The sequence below is a fragment of the Urocitellus parryii genome, chromosome 9 (assembly GCF_045843805.1).
Source record: "Urocitellus parryii isolate mUroPar1 chromosome 9, mUroPar1.hap1, whole genome shotgun sequence".
NCBI lineage: Eukaryota > Metazoa > Chordata > Mammalia > Rodentia > Sciuridae > Urocitellus > Urocitellus parryii.
This window is the reverse complement of record NC_135539.1, coordinates 24,982,408-25,006,004: the sequence shown is the minus strand read 5'-3', so window position 1 is coordinate 25,006,004 and position 23,597 is coordinate 24,982,408. Positions and strand designations below refer to the sequence as shown.

Sequence of the window (23,597 nt, the reverse complement as noted above, 5' to 3'; positions counted from 1 at the left end):
GCGCCGCGGCCGCTGCCCGGCCCCGGCCGCCGCCGGCTGCGCGGCTCGGACCTCTTGCGGCCCGGCAGTGAGTTTCCTGCGCGGCGAGCGTGAGCAGCGGCGGGGGCGTTCTCCCGCGCCGGGGCGGGCGAAGTTCCGCGCCCCCACTTTGCCGCGACCTTTGCGGGCCCGCCGGCGGGTGCGGGCGGCGAGCGTCTGCGCGGGGCGGGGGGCGCGGCGGGCCGCGGCCGCGGGGCGGGCTCCCCCGAGCCTCCTCGTCTCCCGATCAAAGCATTCCGCTATTCTGATTTATTGCCTGCTCGGCGAGTTATTTCTCTGCCTCCGGAGGAGACCCGTGTGTGCAGCCATTACTTTGCTCGGCGCCGCTCGCAGGCGTCTCGGCCCTCGGTGCGGCGGGCAGCCCCGCACTTGGGCTCGCGCCCCGCGCCCTCGCCGCGGCGCCCTCCCCTCTCCCCGCCCCTTCCCCTTCTTTCTCCGCGCCTTCCTCCTTCCCTCGCCGCCGGCGCTCGGCCGCCGCCGCCCCCGCGCCCTGCTCGGGGCGGAGGGACGCCGTGCCGCGGGAGGGAGGGCTCCGTGTCAATTTTTTTGTGCGGCCGCGGCCGGAGCCTGTGGCGCGCGGGCGGCCAGCGCGGGGACCCCGGCGTGGCAGAGCCATGGATGGCCCGGCTCGGGGCCATGGACTCCGCAAAAAGCGGCGGTCGCGGTCGCAGCGAGACCGGGAGAGGCGCTCCCGGGGCGGTCTGGGGGCCGGCGCGGCGGGCGGCGGCGGGGCCGGCCGGACCCGGGCGCCCTCGCTCGCCTCGTCGTCGGGCTCCGACAAGGAAGACAATGGGAAGCCCCCGTCCTCCGCCCCGTCCCGGCCCAGACCCCCGCGGAGGAAGCGGCGCGAGTCCACCTCGGCCGAAGAGGACATCATCGATGGGTTTGCCATGACCAGCTTTGTCACTTTTGAAGCGCTGGAGGTAAGCGCCCCCTCCCCCCGTCTGCCTTTATGCGCGGCCCCGTTGGCGGCGCCGGGCTCCCCGCCGGGCTCGCCGCGCTCGGCGCTGTCTGTCGGTCTGTCTGGCCCGCCGGGGCTGCCGCGGGCGGGGGCGCGGGCGGAGCGCCGGCGGCGGACTCGCGGAGCCCTGCCCGCCTGCGGGTCCCTGCCTGGCTCGCCTTCCGCGGCGCCCCCTTCCCGCACCCCTCCACAGCGGATGGGCAGAGAGAAAGGGGTGCGGGGACCACAACAATGCGCCCCCCTCCGCGGAGAGCGCTGCTCCTGCCCCTGCCTCCGCGCCCTCCCCAATCATGGCTTCTTGGCTGGTGAAGTCTCTGCTGGGCTTGGGGCACCTATGGACCGTTCCTGGGTGCTTCTCCAGAGCCGGTGTCCGCGTGTGTCTAGCACACACCTTTCCTGGTGTCCAGGGGCCAGAGACGGAGGGGTTTCGTGGTTTCTTTGCCACCCCCCACCGCATTTTTTTTAAAATTGAAGATGGGGAAGGGGGCGTTTTCTCCTGTTTAGGAGAAAGGAGGGAGGAGGGGAGAGAAGAGGAAAGGATGGAATATTTTTCTGTATTCCGTGTGGAGCTCTGTTACAGCAAGGGTTAATTATAATATTATCTGTACACATACACATGCCCGTGTGTGTGTGTGTGTGTGTGTGTGTGTGTGTGTGTGTGTACATGAGCAATTGAGTTGAAGGACAGAAAAAGGTACACCAGAGGACTGGTAAGAGGAAAGAATAAAATTCTAGCTGGTTGCTGAAGGGCTTGTCTCAATTGTACCTCTCCTTTTCCTTTCTCTTTTTTTTTTTGGTGTGTGTGTGTGTGTGTGTGTGTGTGTATGTATGCTTTTCCTAAGTGATTTGCTGTGTGTGTGTGTGTGTGTGTTTGTGTGTATGTGTATGTGTATGTGTCTTTATTCCTTAGGCACCTGCAAGCATCTTTGGTTTTCAAATGCACATTTTCCTGCCGGTTAAGAGGCTTGGGGTGGTGGTGGTGGTGGTGGTGTTCGGAAGATGGTACTAGATGTGGGGGGTCTGTCTAGGGTTCAGGGGAAACTATATTTGCCTGGACAGATCTAATTTGATGCTAGGATTGAGCATTGGCCTCTATGAATTTTAACTGCCCCCCACATTTCCCTGTCCCTTCCCCCAGTGTTCGTACCACACACACACACACCGAATGCTTTGAGACTGCAGAGTTGGTCCAGCTTTCTTAAGCACAAAACCTTTCTTGCACCTAATGTGAAGGTTTGAGAATCCTGAAGGAAAGTTTTCACTTTAATTTCTTTTTTAGCTGTTATTATGGTATTGTTTCAAAAGCACAAATACAAGCTTTTTCAATGAAGGGTTATGTTTTACATATAGTAACTGTACTTCTGTGTATGTGTTCTGGTGTCAGGTTAAAAAAAATCTTCCTGTTAGCATTGTTCTCTTCTGTGAACTGCTTTTGGTTGAGGTGGTGGTGGATGGTGGACATTCGTTGGGGAGGAAGGGAAGGTGATGATGGTTATTTGGTGGTGACTATAGATTTTGATGTCAGTGATGGAATCAGTTACCCTTTGGTTCTAGAACTGGTGTATTGGCCAAAATTTTGAGTGTTGGGGCTCACCACTTAGGATAATTCTAACCGTGGCTTTAACTTTGCCAAGGTGAATGGGTACTTTGAAGTGTGACTTCTCTTCAAGGTAGAGATTGATATGGCATCATGTATTCCTAAGAGAAAGCATTGCCTAGAATTTGGTTCACCGTTGCTAATTTGTGGTTGGTTCAGGAAAGTACTTGTAAAAGATGGTTACAAGTGGTTCTTCTTTCTTTGTGGTCCCTCTCATTAAGCAAGAATGGCCTCTGGATTCCCATGATCATTTTGGAAGACCAAATAGAGATGGATATAACATGTAATAATTTTTGATTGTCTTATTTTTAGTAAGCTTTCATAGCTAGGCTTATATACTAATGCCAGTTTACAACAATAGCTGTTTGGATTTGTAATATATTTATCAATATGCTTGGCTTTTGAAAGAAAATGTGCTCTTTCCAGTTTATTTTGAGTTTGAAAACTTAATTTTTAAATGACCCCGAATTAAAAATGTACTACTAATACTGTTTCTTTCCTTGCTGTAATTGTTTTCTGGTACTTTTCCAGATTCAAAACTCAGGTTACTTTGGTTAGCTGAGCTCTGTGTCACCTTCATATCTAAATATATATTATCTGTGTAGGTATAACAGGCCTAACTTTTTGAAAAGTTTATTTAAAATTTGGTAGCAAAATGTATACATACACAAAAGTAGACAAGCCGAACATTAATTCTTAATACACCCAACACCAAAGTTCAGTAACTACCAACTCATGTGTTATCACGTTTCTTTCGTGGTCCATGTACTTACTCCCTGCTCTCAGATGTGATATCTCATCTGTAAATATTTGTATATAAATCTCTAAATAATGACTCAAAAACTACAAAACCCCCACAGTATCATTATCATTCCTAAAGAAATTCACCAGTTCCCAAATGTCAGATATGCTATTACTATTTACATTTTCATAGGTCTAACTTTTGTAGGAAAGCTGTTAGTAAACTTTTCATATTAAACATACACTGGGGAAAAACATTTGTCTGGTTCTTTAGCAAAAGGTAGATGTGGTGTCTGCTTGGTATCACACAGTGTCCTTTTTGAATAGTCAGAATATATGTGTAGTGATTGTTAAAATAAAACCTCTCATGTTCCACTAATCGTTTTGGAAGGTTTAGTAAATTATAAACCAGGAAACATGAGGGCTGATTAGGAAATGGGCAACTAAACTATGAACTTGGACCAAAATGTGTGTTAAGACCATGTTTGTAAGTGTTAAGAATTATTATAGAGCCTAAGAGTTACCCTAAATGTATACTGTGTTTTTGAGCCCTGTGTTTAGAACTGAAAACAACTGTTATCACCTCTCACTAAGGCTGCTGCTGGTATGATGCGATGATAAGAAACCAGGAATATTGACTTTCATAGCTAGGCTTATATACTTATGCTAGTTTATAACAATAGCTGTCAGACTCAAGGAACATGCTTCAGGTGTTAATGGACACATTGACTTCATGATTTTGTCTTGAGTAGCTTGATTTTGGGCTCCCTTTTTACAAACTCGTAATGAAATATGTTGACATAAATAATTTCAGTCCAGCTATGATTTTACAGATACTGGAGAGTAAGTAATTAAACTTGTCTAATGAAAGCCTTGATTTTTATGCTGATTAGTTTTACTATTGTTGGAATCTTTTTTTAGATGATGAAAGCTATACGGGTAGTTTGGCAAGTCTCACACCTCATAGACAGTGAAACTGGCTGAGGTAGTTTTATATTCTGCAGGGACATTTCCCTTGAGTAATTGTTCCCTGAAGTTCAAGTGTGTGATTATGAAGAATCTGATGATAGAAGATAAGAGGATAGGTGAGGAGGCTAAAGTTGAACACGGTGTTCTTTTCACTATGTAGTAGAGAAGTGGAATTACCATTTGGTTATGGTATTGTTTAGCTGGAAATTTTTTAAATGACAGAATTAAGAGCGAATATCCCCAGATATGTTTAGTTTTTTTTTTTTTTTACAGTGGGTACAGCTAAGAACTTACAAATGGTGGAAATATTGGGGTCCTAGTACCATCAGTGCATGCTGATGCACCAGATAATAGTAACTTTTTGATGTTTGGCTTTTTGTGTCATCTCTGTTAAGAGGAAGTCATGTGAGCATTATGGCTGAAAATTTGATTTTGCAAATCCACTTCCCCTTTATTCTTTTCAAAGTATTTTTTTAGTTGTAAATGGATACAATACCTTTCTTTTTATGTGGTGCTAAGGATGGAACCTAGTGCCTTCCACATGCGAGGAGAGCATTCAGTCACTGAGCCACAACCTCAGCCCCCCTCCCCTTATTCTTTTTTTGTGCATTGGGTTCTTTGGGAATATTCACTTAGTGTAACTGACATGGAGATGTAAAGATTAAATTGGTGGAATTAGCAGACAAGAGACTTGTTAGAGCCTTGGAATCTTGTGAAAATTAAGGAACACAGTTCTTTCTGGTGGGTATAAGATCATACTGTGGTTTTCATTTCCTATCTGTGTCTCAGGGCTTACCCACACATCAGTGGTCTTAAATAGGATGTACAAAAAAAAAAATTATACTTTTTTTTTAGTTGTAGATGGATACAATAGCTTTGTGTTTGTTTATTTTTTTTATGTGGTGCTGAGGATCAAACCCAATGCCTCATGCATGTGAGGCAAGCACTCAGCTACTGAGCTACAAACCCCAGCCCAGCTGTACAAAATTTGATGTACTTATCATATGCCATGTTTCCAACAGTTTGTTATGGTCAAGACTCAATGAGTTGTTTTAAAAACAACAATAATCATGTTCTTTATTTGAGAGAGCAAATATTTATAGATTGCTTCGTATGTGCAAGGCATTAGAAATATGGAGAAACCTTAAAAAATATATATAGCATCTTGAAGATGTATGCAGTTTAATTGATAAGTTTATCACCTGTAAAATTCTTTTAAACAGGTATTTGAATACATAATAAGTAGACTTAGACATAATAAGTGCAGTAGACTTTCAGAGATAGGCAGAAGTTTTTTTTTTTTAAATATAAGTATTTTTTAGTTGTAGTTGGACACAATACCTTTATTTTATTATTTTTATGTGGTGCTGAGAATTGAACCCTGGGCCTCACGTGTGCTAGATGAGTGCTTTACCACTGAGCCATAACTCCAGCCCCAGGCAGAAGTTTTTGAGGGGTCTTCATGGAGAAGTTTGGTCCTAGAAGGATGAAGTGATTTGCATAGATAGGGTAGGAGTGGAGAACTGGAGAGCATTTTAAATACTGAAGAAGCACATAAAATAGACAAATAAGAAGACATTACGTTATGTGATTAAGACATGGGGGCAATGAAGTGCTGTTAGAATTGAGTGCAACAGTAAGAGTGCTTGTTGCCATATAAACTTTTTAATCCCAGCTAATCAGAAGGCTGAAGCAGGAGAATTTTGAGTTCAAGGCTGATTTCAGCAACTTTAATGAGAGCCTGTTTCAAATTAAATATAAAGCTGATGATGTATCTCCATGGTAGGGCCCCCCTGGGTTCTCAAAAAGAAAAAAGTTACAGGGTCAAGAGACCTGTGGAGACCTATGGTCCAGGCTTATCCCTTTAAACTAATTGTATAGAGATCTTTCTTGGGGAGTTAACTCTATAAAAGTGTCATTTTCTTCATCCATTATTGGAGGGATTTGGGCTAGTTTAGAGCGAAAGAGTCTCAATCTTGAAAGGGAAAATAGCTCTGCAGGATGTTCATAAGTTGTATTTCAGACCAAAACAGAGTAAGCTACACTAAAAACAGATTTTGGATCTTAGAGGGCTAGACAAAATTAAATGAATGACTTATTCTGTCAGAATTAAAAGTCTTCATTAGGTGAAAGTGAATTTTGAATATCAGTGAAGACATGTGACTTGTTTCCTAAATTTATTTGGCCACAGGGTACTTATACTTCAGCATTGTAATCTGTAAACCAATATGGGACATCCTGGACAGTATTCCAAAAAGAAGTCCTTCTAGATCTTGGAATATGGTGATTTCTTGGCAGTCTTGGGTCAATGGGCTGACATTAGACAACTTGGAAAATCAGGCACAGAAGCGTGTAGTTGAGTGGGAAGCTTCGGCTTAAGCAGTTGTGGCAAGGGCAGCCTGAGGCGTACATAGTGAGGGTTATAGCCTACTGTGAGCTTTCTAGCATCCCTACCATGAGGTGAGTATTGGTGAGTGATTCTCATTATTAACCTTTTCATTGTGATAGCAGCCCAATTCTGAGGCCACCAAGCTGCCCTTCAGCCAGTATGTTTTATCCTCCCATGGTCCCTTCCAGTTTCTTGTATTGCTGCTTTTTAGCAACCTGGGGGGCGGGGGGAAGGTTGGATGAGAAAGAAGGTTGACATTGATGATAAAACAAAGGTGTCAGATTAGCTGCCTTTTGCTCATATGTATGAACTGATAATTCAAAAAGGGTCAGAATGTCTCCTCTGCTGTTAACAGAGCCAAAGAAAGCTGTGGAACTGTTTTGGTTGCCTGTTTCACTTTCTGTCTTAGACAGTTTGGCTTGGGACTGCTGAGTAAATGGGTCAGTTCCGAGCATTTCACTTCTGAAAGTGTGTATAGCGTTAGCATCTGAGGAGTTTGTAAAGGATGAGAAGGGTTGGAAGACAGAAGAGTGTGGATAGTGTGTGTGGTTATGAATTCAAGCATTTTACCATACTTACTGAATTTCAGTATTTTATTCTGTAAGGCAGAGTATCACTGGAGGACTATTTATGTGAGATGAGGTTGATGGTTGTGGTAGGATGAGTCCATGTGGCTTGTGTTAACTGGAAATTAACCACTTAAGCTGTTTTTTTGGAAGTAGAGAGGACATAAATGAATCATTAAATTAAAAAAAGGTGATTTTTAGTTTGAGGGAATGTTAGGATTAGAAATAACGACCCCCAAATGGGAAAAAATAGTTGAAGTTTAGCATTTGGACATTTTTGGACAGGAGGGCTGGTAGCACTTGAGGAAGGGAGGGACACGGTGTGTGTGTGTGTGTGTGTGTGTGTGTGTGTGTGTGTGTGTGTTTTCATGGGTATCCATGTAGAGGGTGAATTTTATTTTACCTCTGTGCTGAATAGGAGTTGTAATATACTAAATGTAGTTTTAACCTTATAAAAATTACTAGTTTTTGAAAAAGCTCTGAAAAAAATTTAGATTTGAAAACTCAGATAATTGAGGTTAGGAAGAAAAATATGGCAATTAGTTTGGTAAAATTGGAGACAGGAGAGGATCAGAAACAATTTGGGTACATTATTAGGGGGACAGAACTGTTTCTGATATATAATCTATACCTTTGTTCTGAATGTAGATTTTTTTTTTGTTCCTCTAGAAGGAGAATATAGAATTTGAGGCTGAGACCCAAAGTATCTTCTTTCTTCCAGATATGAGCTCTATTTTTGCTATACTTCTATCAAACTTGTATGATAAGGATTGTTAGTGTTGCATATCTTGGTATTAGTGAATACATATCGTTGTTTTAGTTATTAGTAACTTCTGTCAAACTTGTAGGATAAGGGTTGTTGGTGTTGCATATTTTGGTATTACTGAATACATATCATTGTTTAAGTTATTAGTAACTGAGGAAGGGAAGGGGTAAATTTCATCAAATGCCTTTGCTTTTAAAATGATAAATGCCTTTGCTTGCTTAGGAAGGGAGGGTCTAGGCAAGTGCAGGCTTCTTTGCCTCAGTCTTGTTCAGGTCTTTGATTCCATGCATTTGGGAACTTTGAAGTCTGAAATCATGGGAACTGCTCCCTTATTTTGAAGTGTTTATTTCACACATTAGTGTATGTGGCAATCTCATCTTAGGGTTTAGTTAGATTATCACCCACTTGTTGTCTGCCCTTCTACTTCCCTGTTTTCCCTCCTCCCGTCTCTCTCCTTCCTTTACTGTGAAGCTATCAAAATATTGCAGATAATCCAAGATAATGAATGGATTTAAGAAGTTGTGGATGAAGTGTGAAGACTTCAAAATTTCTGAACTTGCATTATTTGAGGGACTCTGATACTAGCTCTGTATAGGGCAATTGTTTGCTACAATTTTTTAGACTCATCTTTCTAATTTCTCAGTTTATTTCTGAATTCTGTTTGGGGTTTGCCTGAACAAACATGACACTTTACTAACTACATGCAAATATTTAATAAAAAACTTTTCCTGTTGTTTTGGCTTGTGTATACCTCATGGTGCCATACCTCCTTGGTACCTTCAGAGCCCTGGAAAACCCATGTACAGTAAACTTGGAGTCACAGAAGGAGAAAGCCCAGAAGGAGAAAGCCCAGTGAATAAAGTAATGCGAAGTGGCTAACGAAGGTTGGAATTAATTATTTGGCAGAAAATTCTCATATTGTAAGTACCTTTGGGTGCTACTGAGGCACAGCCTGCAAAAGACAGATCGTTACTCTTGATTATATGGATGAAACATAATGTTTTCAAACTGCAACTAAATTCTGAATCTGAGACTTGTCTGTCAGGGTCAAAATGTGATCATAACTGAGGGATGTCATTTTCTTTGTGCTCACATTAACCATTTATTGCAGCTCAGAGCCAAACTCATTTTAGGATTCAGTAAAGTTTCTGATGGCAGTGATATTTAAGAACTTAAAGCTAAGGAATTAAATAGATTATAGCTCAGACTTGCAGTTATCCCTGAGTTGTTATATTGAAGTAGACTTTTTGTTTTTCCTTCTTCTCCTAGGTGTCTTTGTTCACTTGTGCTTGCAGGCTAAAGGTTGAATGGTTTTCCATAGTTAAAAACAAAGTGTTTGTGTGGGAATCCTTAAGAGAATGAAGATGTAGATAACAATAGTTGGAGATTAGATCATCACTTGTTTCCAGCCACAAGAAGAAATTCCAATGACTTCTACCCTCTGACTCTGTACATGTTAAGTTGGAGAAAATAATGATCACCCTGGATTGTGTTTTTCTAAGAAAAATATTTTTTAATAGTTCAAAGTGAATTTATACTTTCATCAGGGTAAAAGACACAAGCATTTGTTATTATGCATTGCTTTGTTTTGCAGTTTGCTCTTTCCTTATTTTTTATGGTGATCACTTTAGTTGCTTGTGAAAATTAGTTTTGAGATTAATGTTCCTTAAGTTTGGACCTACACCTTTTCAGAGAATCCTTTGGATCCATTCCACTCCAACCATTATTAGTGCTTTCTAAGCCTCAGTGGCTTCAGAGATAGAGACCTTATAGTCAGTTATGTATTTCTACTTCTCATTTTGACATGAAAACACAGCTCTGAGGAATTAATTGATCTGTAGATCACTCTGAGAGTTAGAGGCTCTAAGTGTTACTCAGCCAAACTAGGGGACTCTACTTCTCCTTAGTACACAGGAGTTTTGTGGATTGGGAACCTTGAAAGGAAGTGTCTATTTGTTTGTTTATTTATTGCTTCAAATAAGGATGGATACTCATGATTGTAAAGCTTCCAGTTTTTTTTAAGTAATGTTCTGATTATTACTGAATATCAAGAATCTTTAAAAAAATATTTTTCCCAACCTCATAATTCTTCCTCAGCACTTGAATTATCCTTAAATTCATTGACCTTTTTCTCTGTGTACTTAATTAAAAATCTCCCCTACTGTGCTGGGGTTGTGGCTCAGTGGTAGAGCCCCTGCCTAGCAGTGTGAGGCACTAGGTTCGATCCTCAGCACCACATTAAAAAAAAAAAAAAAAAAAAAATCTCCCCTACTGCTAAAGAAGTTAGGGTGGTAATATTTTTTGGGGTTGCTCATTTATCTTAGTGTCCCATGTAAAAATAACTATTTAGTTATAAGATGATCTTAATTTGGGCCATTTTTTTTGAGGGGAGGGCATAATATTTTCTTCAGCCTCGAAATCTAGGGAAACTCAGAACAACTTAACAATATTGTTAGCAGAACACATACTACAAGGGAACTTTGGAGCACATTTGAGTTGAAGACTCAACCAAAATTTTTCTACTGAAGAGACTGAAAATATTAAGTCCTCTGATGTGTTGGCTAAGGCACTTTGTCTGTTCATTGCTGAACCAGAAAATTTATAACAACTATTTGTCATGTGTGTGTATTTATAGCCATTCATATAATGAAGTTTTCATGGGATTGTAATAACATATCAAGATGGGTGTAATTAAAATAGAAGCAGGTTGACACCTAGAATTAAATGCAAATCATAAAGTAGGATACCTGAGCATTGTGCCATACGTATTTGCTCTAGGGGGCAGTCAGCCAAATATGCAAATAAAAAGACATTGATGAATTTCCTTGGGTGTGTATGTGGTTGTAGAGAACCCAACTATTTTATTAATCTTTTATCAATCTTTGTTTAGATTTGCAGCAGCAATGGAAATGTATTAATTTGGCAGACCAAATAGCTTACCACCAGAAAGTAGGAAATAGTAAGGGGAAGACATGATTGATGTACTGTCCTATAAATAACACATGCAACTGACATAGGGGCTGAGTAATCTTTAGATCTTGCTTGATGTCATTAATGGAGTTTTTAAACCAGGATGTTTGAGTTACACTTCAATCATAGAGGCTCTGCCTTCCATTTGAAATGCAGACCTATCTCTAGTTACACTCTGGACTGATACTTTGACAAAACTGGTATAAATCAATTTTTTTTTTTTGGTAATTGGATCAAATGTGCCAGGGAATTTTGCTGTGAAAAATTATGTCTTTTTTTAAAAGACTTTTTTCTTTTAAGTATATATACTTAATTGTAGATAGACACACAATATATTTATTTGTATGTGGTGCTGAGGATCGAACCCAGTGCCTCACACATGCAAGGCAAGTGCTTTACCACTGAGCTAAGTCCCCAGCCCAAATTATGAGTCTTTAAAACAAAACAAAAAACAAACAAGTACAGCACTCCTCTCTGTAGGGAAGCTGGGGTTTTTGTAGAGTGAGAGGGCATAGCTTTTCTTGAGACACATTTCTTCATGTATTCACTGTGCTCCTGGAAGAAGGTGGCTGAAATTTGCATTTTCTGTTCAGGTTTCATACCTCACTTGGTTGGGGCTTCCAGGAATAATTGGTGGTGATTTGAATAAGCCCGCATCATTCAGATTTCAGAGCTAGGTTTTCAAGTGCGTGCTAAGGAGAGCTCCAGGCTATGAATATGGAATATGATTTCCATATCTGTTCCATTGGGGAGTCCAGGCATGTCATAACCACTTCAGAGTCATGATTGTACAGAGACACTCCAGCTATAATTTTTCTATATGACAGTTCAGTTTTAAAATTGTAAAGATGCCAAAAGCAGGGCTGTATTGTTATTAGGGAAGTTGGTGACATCTGTTATATCTTGTTAACCAGGGAAGGAAAATGCTTTAATCAAAACATCTAATTATGCCCTCTCAACTGATGAAACATCCTCTGCTAAATTTTTAGAATTGACCTTAATGGAAGAAGCTGGCCTTTATAGGAACTATGAAGTAAATTTACTGTTTTTATTTTGAAAAATAGTCATTCCTAACCATACTGTGTTTTTTTAAAATATATTTTTTAGTTGTTGATGAACCTATATTTTTATTTATTTATATGTGGTGCTGAGAATCGAACCCAGTGCCTCACACATGCCAGGCAAGCACTCCACCACTGAGCTACAACCCCAGTCCCATAGTGTGTTTTAAAGATATTTCAGAAGTTGTGTGAACCTGGGTGAAGTTTTTGTTTTTGTCTTCCCTCTCACTCCATAGCAGATGAGACCCTCAAAGGTATGTTTGAGGCTCTGAAGATACATGGTAGCTGAGAGCCACCAGGGCAGGGAGCAAATGATAATTGTAGGTGAGAGGTAAGGGGATAATTCAGCCTTGTGTGCTGGGAGGTGTGATTTCACACCTGAATGTTGAAACCTGTGTAAGATAGTTGTGTTGTTTTAAAACATTTTATTAATCTAATATAGCAATGGACCAGATTGTTTCAGGAATATAACTGCTTTTAGATATTGAAGTATAATGTGATTCCAGTAATAATTCCTGTATTAAAAAGTAGTTCTACATAATATCTAAAAATATCAAAAACTTTGTAATGGAGCATTTCTATCCACTGTTACCTCCCTTGATCTCTTTTTAAGAATTGTAAAATATTTTGGTCATGTGGCTCTTTGAGTCACTCAGACTTCAAAACCATGCTTTTATTTGTATTTCATACCCAGAGTTAGTTTTAACTGCAGCTGCTTCTGGTATTTCTCTGGTATTTCATACCCAGAGTTAGTTTTAACTGTCCTGTTTCTGATATCACAGATGATAATAATAATGTTAATCATAGTACATAATTGATAGTCTTAATACTGAGATATGGCTTAGGTCAGAGAATACCTTATTTCTTACTTTTGGGAGCATTTATTTAATCTTTCTGAAATGATTTCCCCATGGATTGAGGTCCTGGGGCCAATGTGAAGGAGATTTTTGAAGTGTTGACCATGATATGATGTGCTTCATTCTTTTCTTTGGCAGCAGGTAGGAAGTTCAAGTGCTATTAGTTTTTTGGGGGGTGGGGTCTGTTATATGTTCTGTTATGGCTTACTCTGTGTCACTTGGGAGTTATGATTGGAATCTAAGAAATGAGAAAGCCAGAGTTTTCTCCCTGTATTTTCTCCTGTGTATTCTTTTAGTTCTCTACATTCTCTGCCTTTAGTCCCTGCTCTCTCCCTACATATATCCTTCAATAAATATTTGAGGACTTTAGAATAATTGCTTTCTTACTCAGTAATCCATGCATAGTATCTGTTCAGTGTTTTTTTTTTTTAAACTGTTGACATATTTCCACAAAAAAATCCACCAAAAGATATTTTTGAACAGGGAGCTGCCATTTACTGTTTGCTCTATGCCAGGCATTGAATGTGCAGTTTTGCATTTATTGTGCATAGAACTACCCTGTGAAAAAAGAAATGATACCTGTTTTTCAGTTGAAGAAAGCTCAGAGAAGATTGTTAACTTGCTCAAGATTGGGAAATGTAAACTTGGACCCTTCATCCCTTTATGCTGTTCTTTTTAATACAGATTCATTTTCTGAAAGCCTCAAATGGGTCTCTATTCCTTATTGCTCCTGAAAATTATCTTCGGTTACAAAAGGTTTTCTAGTTATAAAAATAGGGGGAGAGAAAGGGCTGGGTTTGTGGGTCAGTGGTAGCATGCTCGCCTAGCTTGCATGAGGCACTGGGTTCGAACCTCAGCACCACATAAAAATAAAGACAATAAAGTCCAACAGCATTTAAAAAAAAATAGGAGAGAATACTTTACCACTTTTTGGGAAGTTCGTTCGTTCTTAATATTTTTTTGTAGTTGGACAGCATGATTTTATTTTACTTGTTTATTTTTATGTGGTGCTGAAGATCAAAACCAGTGCCCTACACATGCAAGGCAAGTGTTCTGCTACTAAGCTACAGCCCCAGCCGGTGAATCCTTTCTTAATTTATTTTTTGTGGTGCTGGGAAACGAACTCAAGGCCTTCCACATGATAGATAGGCAAGTACTCTACTATTGCCAATCACATAGTACATCTGTAGCATGATTGTTGTTGCTGCTGTTTTGTTTCTTTCAGTGGCTTTCCTTGTATTAGAATCTGACTTTTCTCAGCATTACTCAGGTAGATTTTAAAATGACAAGAGTTTCAGGCTCATGAATGAGAGGGCTGCTGTGTGCCTGTCCCTATTGTAAACCCCTTGACCTAATTTTCTTAGTGACTTCCTGAAACCAGAGTGTAAAATTGGAGAAAGGATTAGCACCCTTCTTACTTTTCTGTGCATTAAGGAATCTAGTATACTAGAGATTTCTAAGTATTTTGCTGGGAGGTGGCACTTCTCTCAGAAATCTTTTCCACAATAAAAGAGACCTTATTATTGGTGCAACTTTAAAAGAGAACCCAAAAATCTAATAGGCACTCCATTCTACTGGTTAAAGACTATACTAAATATCTCTTTGCTTTTCTTGATATCTATTTCTTGAAGGTACCTAGTGACAAATAGTCCATTATTTCCTCATTATTGTTTCCTTTCATTATTCTAAGGACATTTGCAAATTGTTCTCTTTCATTCCCCATTCTATACTGTTGAGGTTTGTTTATGCTAGAGTATGCTAATGAATGTGGCTATTAGATTTGCTTCATATAGAAATCCCACCTGCTTTAATAGAGTATTGTACATTCTTGAGAAGGCCCCTCCTCATCTTTGCTGGGCTTCATCCTTTAATGCTTAAGGTTTTAGACTTGGCTAGGTGACAGGAAGGTAAGATAACCCCCATCCCCAACAAAGAAGAGCAAAACACACACCCCATGTCCTCTCTGGGACTGAAATTTCAGAAGACTTCTAGGTAAATATGAAGACAAGTCAATTAAACATTTCTCAAAAGAGTCTTTGACTTGAGGAGAGGTGGCAGTTTCTGCTTGGAACCACCATTCTCTGAGACACAGTGTCTTGTCCCTCTTTCCAACTACTTTCCAATACCCAAAGTGAAAATGTGGTAGAGTTCTTTCTTTATGTAATTGTAAGGGAGACCTAAGTCACAGCATTTCCTTTTAAAATTAACTGTAAAAAATTAGTGTAATAGGAGCCATACTTTTCAAGTCCAGTTTTTTTTTAAGTTGTAAATGGACACAATATTTTTAATTTTTATTTGTTTATTTTTATGTGGTGCTGGGGATTGAACCCAGGGCCTCACAGTGTGAGACAAGCTCTCTACCACTGAACTACAACCCCAGTACCTAAGTCCAGGATTTTAAAGACAATTTATTAACGCTTTAATTTTATGGATGTATAAAATATAAATTCTTTATTATGCCTAGGGTTTGACTCAGATTTTAAACTCTTAGTTAGGAACCATGAGTTTTTTTTTTTTTTTTTTTTTTTTTTTGTGTGTGTGTGTGTGTGTGTGTGTGTGTGTGTGTCCTTTCTTGGCTGGCTTGGTGTTTTTTAATACCCCTCTTGTGATGTTTTTTTGATTAAGGACACAGGGTGAAGATGGGCTAGCAGATGATTGCCAGTTTTCCTCAGGCACTTGAGTGTTCTCTTCTTACTGTTTACAGATGGACTTTACTATAGCATTCTTGTAGGTTTCCCCATCTGCTGTCCATATTTTAGCTGTACTCTTATTTTATTTAGTATGATGTACCTGGAATTAGGGACAGAGAAATATGTACACTCAGCCTGATTTGGAAATTATCTTGCTGAAATTCAGTCCATATGGCCATTGTAAAATAGTTAGTATAACAAGTAATTGCTTTTCCAATGATGTTCTTTGTCATTATTTCCATCTTCTAAGAAACACTCCTGTAGCATGCTGACAGCAATGGCATCATTAGAGAACATGTGGACATAGAAAGGCATAAATTTTCTGGCATAAGGATTACAGTGTTAATGGATGGGTCACCATGCTTTTTAAACAGTGACCCTTATTCAGTACTGCTGGACTGGATGATATAGATTTGTAAATGTCCTACTTGTTTGCTGAGTATATTTCATACCTTCCTGCAATTGTGAGATAGTTGTTTAGTTGTGTCTAGGTCCCTATCATAGTATTACAGCCAGTTGACTTCTTAGGAGAGTTCCTTCTGAATGTTGGATGTATTATGCAGTCATCCCCCCTACTGACCCCCAAGACTGTCTCAACCTCTTTTCTTGATTGTGAGCCCCCAACAGGCCATCCTAGGGTTGATTTTATTTGGAGGTCATTTAGACAACTAAGTAATAGAGACAGGAAGCCACAAAGTGGCTGCCATGTTCAGGAATTTATATCCTCCATTGTAGAGCATCTGTCTCTTCAGAAGTTGCAAGTCTGTCACCCCTCTTCCTTTTTCTGTTAGGAGGAGTAAGATTGTTGCAGCCTACATGCTGTGATAGGTCCTGGAGACACAAGGGACCATGTGAAGGGTATTAAAAGATTCAGGCTTATAGTCTGGTTGTAGATTATTTTAGGGGTGCAGCAGTTCTGGAACATGGTATGCTTTGAATTTCCAGGGTCTTTCTTGAGTGCCAATCAGGTGTAGGTAAAATCAGAAAATGGAGTCATTCTTAAATCTCATGTTTCTTTTGGCATCTAACAAATAACGTAGGCTTTTTGATTGGTAAGGGACTTTGGTGATCATCTTGGGTAGTGGCTTTGGGTATCTCAAAAGACACTGAGTCAGCTGGGGGGGGGGGATTCCTGACCAGAAGAACCCTATCTTTTTACCTGTTTTATAAGTGAGTGTAAGAGTCTTTTTTTGTAAGGAAAAAGCGAGTCTGGATTCTTATTCTCTCATTCATAAAGTATTTATTGAGAGTTTCAGTGTGCTAGGCAGGCACAGTTTGAGGTGCAGAGAATACTGTATTAAATAAGAGAAATAAATGTCTATGCTGTAATGGAATTTATATTCTAGCAGGGGTGTAGGGGGCATATTGTAAATCAGCAGGAACATAATGTGTTAGTGACTGGTTTTATAAAGCAGAGTGAAGGGATGGTGTGAATTTAGTGTGTGTATGCTGATGTGCCATTTTATTGTGGTGGCTTAGATAAGGCTTCTTCAAGGAGATGATATTTGAGCAGAAACTTGAAGGAAATGAGTGTGTAAGAAATATGGATAGTCAGGAGAAGAGCATTTAAGGAGAGCTAAAAGGAAGTGTGAGGGCTTTGAGAAAGGAGTGGCTTGTTGTGTCCATTTGTAGGAGGCCATGTGGCTAGAATGAAGCCAGTGAGGAAGAGGGGCAGAGATAGGGCAGAGGCCCAAGAGGACTTTGACTTTTAAAGCCAAGTGATAGAAGAAGCTTAAAAACAGCTAAAACTGTCTGCCAAGCCCTTGTTTTCCAACTGAAAATGTGGTTTTGAATTTCTTCAAAGTCACACACACACACACACACAGCTGGTAGTCAAATAAGTCTAGGTCTAGAGATATTTTTGTATGGTAGCTTCTCATGGTGCCTTGCTGCCACTGTTTTAGGCCATTGGAGGCAGGGGCATCTTTTGGATCAGAGGATTTGTGTTTTTTTTCCCCCCTGTTTATGAGTATGGTGTGAAATATACAGAATTCCAGTGCCTGGTTGCCGTAAATTGGGGAACAGCTTTGCTCTTCAGTGCCTGAATCTTCCACCATTTACATAATAATTTTAACACCATCTTACATTTTCCAAGTGCTTACTGCTTGTTGTGGCATTCCTTATATAGAGAGCTTTACATGCATTATCTCATTTAACCCTCATAACAATGCTGTGAAGTAGGTGATTTTATTCTTATTTTGGAGGAAACTGTGATTCACAGAAGTTAAGTAACTTCCCTGTTGTCTTGTAGATAAAAGTTGTAGAGGAAGGGTTGGGTACAATATTGCACGCCTGTAATCCCAGAAACTCCAGGCAGGAAGATCACAAATTCAAGACTAGTCTAGTGATGTAGTTACAGCCCCTCAAAATAAAAATGAGAAGATGACTAGGGGGTAGAATGCCCCTGGGTTAAATCCCCAGTGTGAGGGTGGAGTGGGTGGGGGGCTAGAGGAAGGAGTAGATCCAGACTACTTCAGGTTCCTGAGCCTGCCCTGCCTCTCTGATGAGAAGAGGAATGGGTTTTTCCCTAGATTAACTTTCTTTGGACTGTGTTCTCATCTTCATTTCAGTGGCTGTAGAGCTGTACCTTTATAGTAGTAATACCTTCTTCTCCCAGATTACTGTGTGATTGCAGATGTTTGGTTATATAAAGGATTTCATAGCCAGGCTGGCTGGGGCTGGAAGCTCTGTTGATTTTAGGTGTTGGTTAAGCAGATACCTTTGGTCTTTCTGAGCTCAGTTTGACTAAACAATTTTTCAAGACCTGTCTGTATAGTGAGTCATAATACAGAATGCAGGTCAGCATTTTCAAGTCAGCTCAATTGAAATGGTCTTGATTTTTTTCCCCCCAGTGAAATAAAACCCCAGACTCCACCAGTCTGTAATCCATAGGAATGTAAATTTATTTCTATTGCTCCCTTCTAGGATCAATTTGCCATGAGCTTATTATAACTATAGTTGTCTAAAAAATGCATGTATGTTGGGTATGGTGGCACATGCCTACTCAGGAGGCTGAGGCAGGAGAATCACAAGTTCAAAGCTAGCTTCAGCAAATTAGCAAGGCCCTGTCTCAAAGTAAATTTAAAAAATGGGGGGGGGGTGCTGGGATTTGGCTCAGTGGTTAAGGGTCCTTGGGTTCAATCTTCAGGACCAAAAAAAAAAAGTGCATATGTATACATGTGTTTATATGACTATCAAATAGTTTACAAATATGGAATTGCACATAATATAACATAACTAACACCTTTGCATCTACCACCAGCTTTAAAAGCCTTACTGTACTTTTTTTTTTAAATTGCACATTATTTTTAGTATCTATATATTGCCTGAGGAGGAACCCAGAGGGTGTCTGATTGTCAAGCCTGGCTACACATTTCAATACTCTGGAGAGTTTTTTTTTTTTTTTTTTAAAGTTCCCATGATCTTGGCAAAGTGGAGGGAGGGCCCCCCTATAATCTAAATGAATGGGTTTAAAAGCTCCCCAGAGGATTCTGGTGTGTATTGGCTAGGTACCCTCTGGAGGATGTGTTAGTTTGTCTTTATTGGGTTTTATCAGATGACTCCTGGCCTTTATATTATATTTTCATTTTTTTCCCATTCCTTTTTTTTTTTCTTTTGCTCTAGGGATTGAACCTAGGGGCGCTTTAGCCACAGCCGTGGCCCTTTTTATTTCCATATTTTGAGACAGGGCCTTGCTAAAGTGCTCAGAGCCTCGCTAAATTGCTGAGGCGAGCCTCACCAACTTGCTGAGGCGAGCCTCACCAACTTGCTGAGGCTGGCCTCAAACTTGTTATCTTCCTGCCTCCGCCTTTCAAGCTGCTGGGATTTCAGGTATGTGCCATCCACCCAGCCTTTGCACTTTATTTTTATTTTTCATTTTTTATAAATATATATATTTTAAGTTGTCCTTAGATCTTTATTTATTTTATTATTATTATATATGGTGCTGGGAATTGAACCCAGTGTCTCACACATGCTAGGCAAGTGCTCTTCCACTAATCCTGCACTTTTTAGTGTGGTTCTGCTTTCCAGGATTCTGAGAGGTAATGTCTCAGGAAGCTTTTTTCCTGATTGTGTATTCTTTCTGCCATTACCTTGTGAAATAAACTGAGTACACATTTACATATTTGTTAGAAACCTTCAGATACTTAGGGACCAGGTGTGAGGCATTAGAAAGGGGACTGAGAAATTCAGAAGTATTGGAGCCCCTGTCTCTTGAAAAGTGTTTGGGGTGAGTGAAGGTTACAGAATTATCTTGGGAATCATGAAGATAGTTTTCATTGAGAAAACCTAGAGTCTCACACATCTTTACAGGAAGGTGTTGAGCTATAGGATGACAGGTGAAGGCTTTTTTTTTTTTTTTGTTTGTTTGTTTGTATAACATCTTTGTAAGTAAAATATGTGGTAAGATGTACAGTGTCATGTGCCCTGCCACCATAATGGTGTTTTAGTCAGCTTTTTCATTGCCAAAAGATTTGACAAGAACAATTAAAGGAGGAAAAGTTCATTTTGTAACTTGCTCTGTCAGAGGTCTTAGTCAGTCCATAAATGGTTGAGTCCATTCTTTGAGGCTCAAAGTCAGTCGAAGGAATATGGTGGAGGAAAGCAGCTAAGGACACTAGGAAGCAGATAGAGAGAAAGCTCCAGTCTCCAGGGATAAAATACCTACCCCAAAGGTGTACTCCCAATAACTCACCTCCAGCCATACCCTGTCTACCTTCAGTTCCTCTAAGCTTTTTTGCAATGTTTTACACATGAACTTTTGGGGGACACCTAACATCTAAACCAAAACAAATGGTCAGTTTGCTCAGGATATATTTGAAACTGGTATCTTTTGAAAGTGCTGTTAGCTGTGGATCATGTAAGGCCTAACTATCTGCTGTGGTCCTTAGCTCCCTGTAGCACCGGTATCTCCTTCATTCAGCTTATGCCTCCATTTAAAAATACAGGTACTATTCTAGGCACTGGTGGTAGAAGAGTGAGCTAAACAAAGCAGTTACTCTCAAGAAATGTCATCCTGGGGCTGGGGTACTGGCTCAGTGGCAGAGCACTCGCCTAACATGCATGAGGTACTGAGTTCAATCCTCAGCACCACATTAAAAAAATAAATAAAGATATTGTTTCGACCTAAAACTAAAAACATTAAAAAAAAAAAAAAGAGAAATGTTATCCTGGAGACGTTGAACATTGTGTTGTTTGGTGTGTCTAACACAGAAAAAGTTGTGGGGTGACTGTTATCCTCCCTTAGAAAAGCTCTAGAGGGATCATTAGGCAGGTAGAGAACTGTTTTTTGCCTAATTTGGCCTAAGTTGTGTTTTTTTTTATCCTGAGGTTTTGATTTTAAGTGCTTTCATGAATATATTTCTTCAAGAGAATTTAAGTGCTGGGACATTAAAGTTTGCAGGAACTTTTGCGATTGGTTCAATTTTATTTTAGCAGCTTCACATGATGAGTTTTGTATATATAGCTAAGGTTCAAGCTTAGGGAAGATGCTAAAGAAATAATAATGCTTGATTCTGTTTGAAGTGGAATTGCCTAATACATCAGTGTGATTGTAAAATTGAGGGAAAGGAAGGCAGAAAACTAAAGTTTATTTTTAAGGCTTTGTACTTGGTCACACTGTCAGGTTATTTTCATTGGAAAGACTTGGGCAGAAATGAAAGCCTAGATCTGTCACAGTCTTCCAAAACAGAGGAATTTGGCATTGATGGAAACCACAGGGCTCCTGAATAGAGGGAATGCCTTTGAGGTAATGTTTGGAGTTAATTGATAAAATGGATCTTGGGAAGAAAATGGAAAGTTTGGGGGGGGGGAATTACTGAAAAACAAATACTAAAGCTTTTGGGTAAAGCGGAGGAAGGATACAGGGGTTGATAGGATTTCCTTTCTGGAGCAGCATCATCATCAGACAGTTGTTGACTAAAGAGGAGAAAGAAATCTCAGCCTGTGAAGAACTCTGTATACCTGTAAGGTTAGAAAGAATCATCTAAAATAACAGAAAAGCAAGAATTTGTTGTTTTATCAGATTTTGGATTCCTAAAGTAGATTTTTGACTTAGAGGTATGGAAAGCCAGGTGGGAAATGAGAGGAGGAGTGGTGTTTTTTATTGAAGGGAATGAAACACACACACACACACACACACACACACACACTCTCTTTCTCTTCACCCATCCTGCTAGGCTTTCCTGGTGGGTTTAGAAATCTGGATTCTTGGGGGCTATGTGTGTGCTGCTAAATAGAGTCTAGTATTTGTGCATTTGCCTAAATCAGTAGGTTTGGGAATAAGGACAAGGACTTCTGAGTTGTCTCAGAAGAGAAGATTGCCCCAGAATTTGTGGAAAAATAGAAGATTTGTGTCTACTTTGAAAAGAATAGGACATGAAGGTACTTGTCGATTTTGTTTTCATCATCAGCTCAGCATGGACATGTGGATGATAATAATATCAACTAGCATTTATTGAGTGCTTACTGTAAGCCAGGTACTGTTCTAAATTGCCAAAGTCAATTCATGCCATCCTCAAATAGTGGTCCCATGAAATAGGTACTATTATGATCCCAATTTTATTGAAGCAGAAATAGGCACAGAGTTTAGGTTCAAGGTCATTCAGTGGGTCTCTGGAGCCTGACTTGAATCACTGCATAATTGAATTAAATGTTAATGCTTCAGAAAGTTTTCTGATGTTTTCCTGGGGCTTTCAATCCTTTGCCCTCACACATTCAGAAGTGATTATGTACTTAAGTCTGGCACCTTATTATAGATGAGAAAATAAAGGTCTAGAAAATTATGTTATATAATTGTTCTGTTTGACCTGGCAAGTTAGTGGCAGGACAAAGATTTGGAACCCAGGTTTCCTAACATGTGGGTCATTGCTTTTCCCACAGCACTGTATTGCTTCCATTAAAAATATCTTAAACATTTAATTGAATAAAAATTTGTGTCACTGGTACTCTTGTGGATAAACTAGATTAAAATGAAACACTGTGTGATTTTTGCCTTACGAAGGAGGTGGTAGACATTATAGAAGCTATCCTTTGTCTTTAGGATTATCTGACCTCCTGCTCAGGATATCTTCCTTACAAGAACCATTCTCAGTTAAATTTTGTAGGATTGTGGGTTCATGGAATGGTGTATTCCCCCCCCCCCCACTTAAATCTTTTTTACTTTAAACCTCAATGGGACACAGCTAAATCTTTAAAAGGTCTGAAAGCAAACTCCCCTTAACTATTTATTGTCTGTCAAATGAGATTTTAAAAGAGGGTAGAAAGAACCACCTTGATTCTTGGTGTGTTAGAGTCTCTTAATTCTGGGTTTTTGTTTTAGTTTTTCTTTGATACCATGATTCCTTTTGTTGTAAGCTCTTTCCTTGGCTAATGCTTTGTTTGAAAACAAGTGTTCTTTTATTCTAAAACAAATTATCCAGCAGGCTTCCTGATTGTACTTGCAGATAAAAGACCCAGGGGTAGTACTTTCAACCTTTGAATTGAGGTTGCCTAGGAGTGCCTGAGAGCAAAATTGTTTGCTGCAAAACTTCAACCCAGAATAAAGTGGTTATCTAAAACTAGAGAATATAAATCTGAAAGGGGAAATGTGGTTTGAATGTAAACCTTCAAAGGGCCCTGATGTGAATCTGGAATATAATGGGTAGTTTTATCGGGGGTTAGAAACTACAGGCTCCAATTTGTCTTTTAGTTTTTAGCTAAATGACTTTGGTCTTGTCATTAAACCTGTGGACATCACAACTTTCACTGACACAGTGATGATAATGAAGACAGGGACAATCTTACAGATTGTGCTGTGGAAAATACATATGCAGATTTTGCCAGTGAGACAGAATCCTATGTGGCTCCAGTCAAGTAATTTGATTTCACAGTTTCTCTTTTTAAATTTGCAGGAGGGGGCTCCCAGTAGGAGTTTACATAGTGATTGTAACATATCAGCTTCCTTTTAGGGAAGATGTAATTATGAGAAAAATATTCAGTGTTTTGTATTT

General features: G+C 40.0%; 1 protein-coding gene across 2 annotated transcripts in view; it reads left to right on the top strand.

The window, feature by feature from the left end:
• Nucleotides 1-653: 653 nt before the first annotated feature.
• The window catches only part of Auts2 (activator of transcription and developmental regulator AUTS2), a 1,053,970-nt gene continuing 1,031,026 nt past the window's right edge, over nt 654-23,597 (top strand). For both annotated transcript variants that reach the window (XM_077802807.1, XM_077802806.1), the window contains exon 1: nt 654-962. In XM_077802807.1, the coding sequence (XP_077658933.1) occupies nt 654-962 (309 nt within the window). The remainder of the gene's footprint in view (nt 963-23,597) is intronic.